Source organism: Aplysia californica, unplaced genomic scaffold, assembly GCF_000002075.1.
Source record: "Aplysia californica isolate F4 #8 unplaced genomic scaffold, AplCal3.0 scaffold00604, whole genome shotgun sequence".
In the NCBI taxonomy this organism is placed as follows: domain Eukaryota; kingdom Metazoa; phylum Mollusca; class Gastropoda; order Aplysiida; family Aplysiidae; genus Aplysia; species Aplysia californica.
In genome coordinates, this window is record NW_004797874.1 from 40429 (window position 1) to 41468 (window position 1040).

At 54.7% G+C, this 1040-nt stretch overlaps 1 protein-coding gene across 1 annotated transcript in view; it reads left to right on the top strand.

Annotated features, from left to right (window-relative positions):
- Positions 1-1034, top strand: part of LOC106013005 (WD repeat-containing protein 48) — a gene marked incomplete in the record, with an annotated part of 23744 nt that extends 22710 nt beyond the window's left edge. The window contains 1 exon segment of the mRNA XM_013087572.2: positions 342-1034. Coding sequence (XP_012943026.1) covers positions 342-488 — 147 coding nt within the window.
- Positions 1035-1040: the final 6 nt, after the last annotated feature.

Genomic DNA, 1040 nt, shown 5'->3' on the forward strand with positions numbered 1-1040 from the left:
GATCCACTCCAACTGGTCATGTCCTATCTCCCCCCTGAGTATTGATCCACTCCAACTGGTCATGTCCTATCTCCCCCCTGAGTATTGATCCACTCCAACTGGTCATGTCCTTTCTCCTCCCTTGGTATTGATCCACTCCAACTGGTCATGTCCTTTCTCCCCCCTGGGTATTGACCCACTCCAACTGGTCATGTCCTATCTCCCCCCTGGGTATTGATCCACTCCAACTGGTCATGTCCTATCTCCCCCCTGGGTATTGATCCACTCCAACTGGTCATGTCCTATCTCCCCCCTGAGTATTGATCCACTCCAACTGGTCATGTTCTTTCTCCCCCCTGTAGGTTCTAGACCCCAACATGGACCTGCGCACCGTCCGACACTTCATCTGGAAACAGACAGGGGACCTGACTCTGCACTACCGCCCGCTGTCCAAGAAGGATTACCCCTCTTTCTCCAAATACTCGGCTATGACCTCGGGGGATACCTGAGGGAAAGACACGTGCGTGTGTGTGGGGAGGAGATGGGGGGGTCAAATGTGATGGACGGACAAGACTGGATGTGTGCACGCGTGTCGGTGTATCGTCAGTGTGACGTGTAGTGATGATGTTCGTCCGTGGCAGGCAAAGATGACCTTGACCTCACATGACCGCGGGGTGGGGTGTGTGTGCGGAGGTAGCTGATCGGGCCAGTCTTGGCGCAGGAAATGATGTTTGGGGCTGAGCTAGGCAGGAAGGTGAGGCTCTCTGGTTTCCCAGCTCACGTCTCCCTTCTTTGTCTGTGGTGGGCTCGGTGAGATCTCACCTGGCCATCTCGCCTGATGTGTCTGTGCGATATCACCTGGCCATATCACCTGATGTGTCTGTGCGATATCACCTGGCCATCTCACCTGATGTGTCTGTGCGATATCACCTGGCCATCTCACCTGATGTGTCTGTGCGATATCACCTGGCCATCTCACCTGGCCATATCACCTGATGTGTCTGTGCGATCTCTCCTGGCCATCTCACCTGATGTGTCTGTGCGATATCACCTGGCCATCT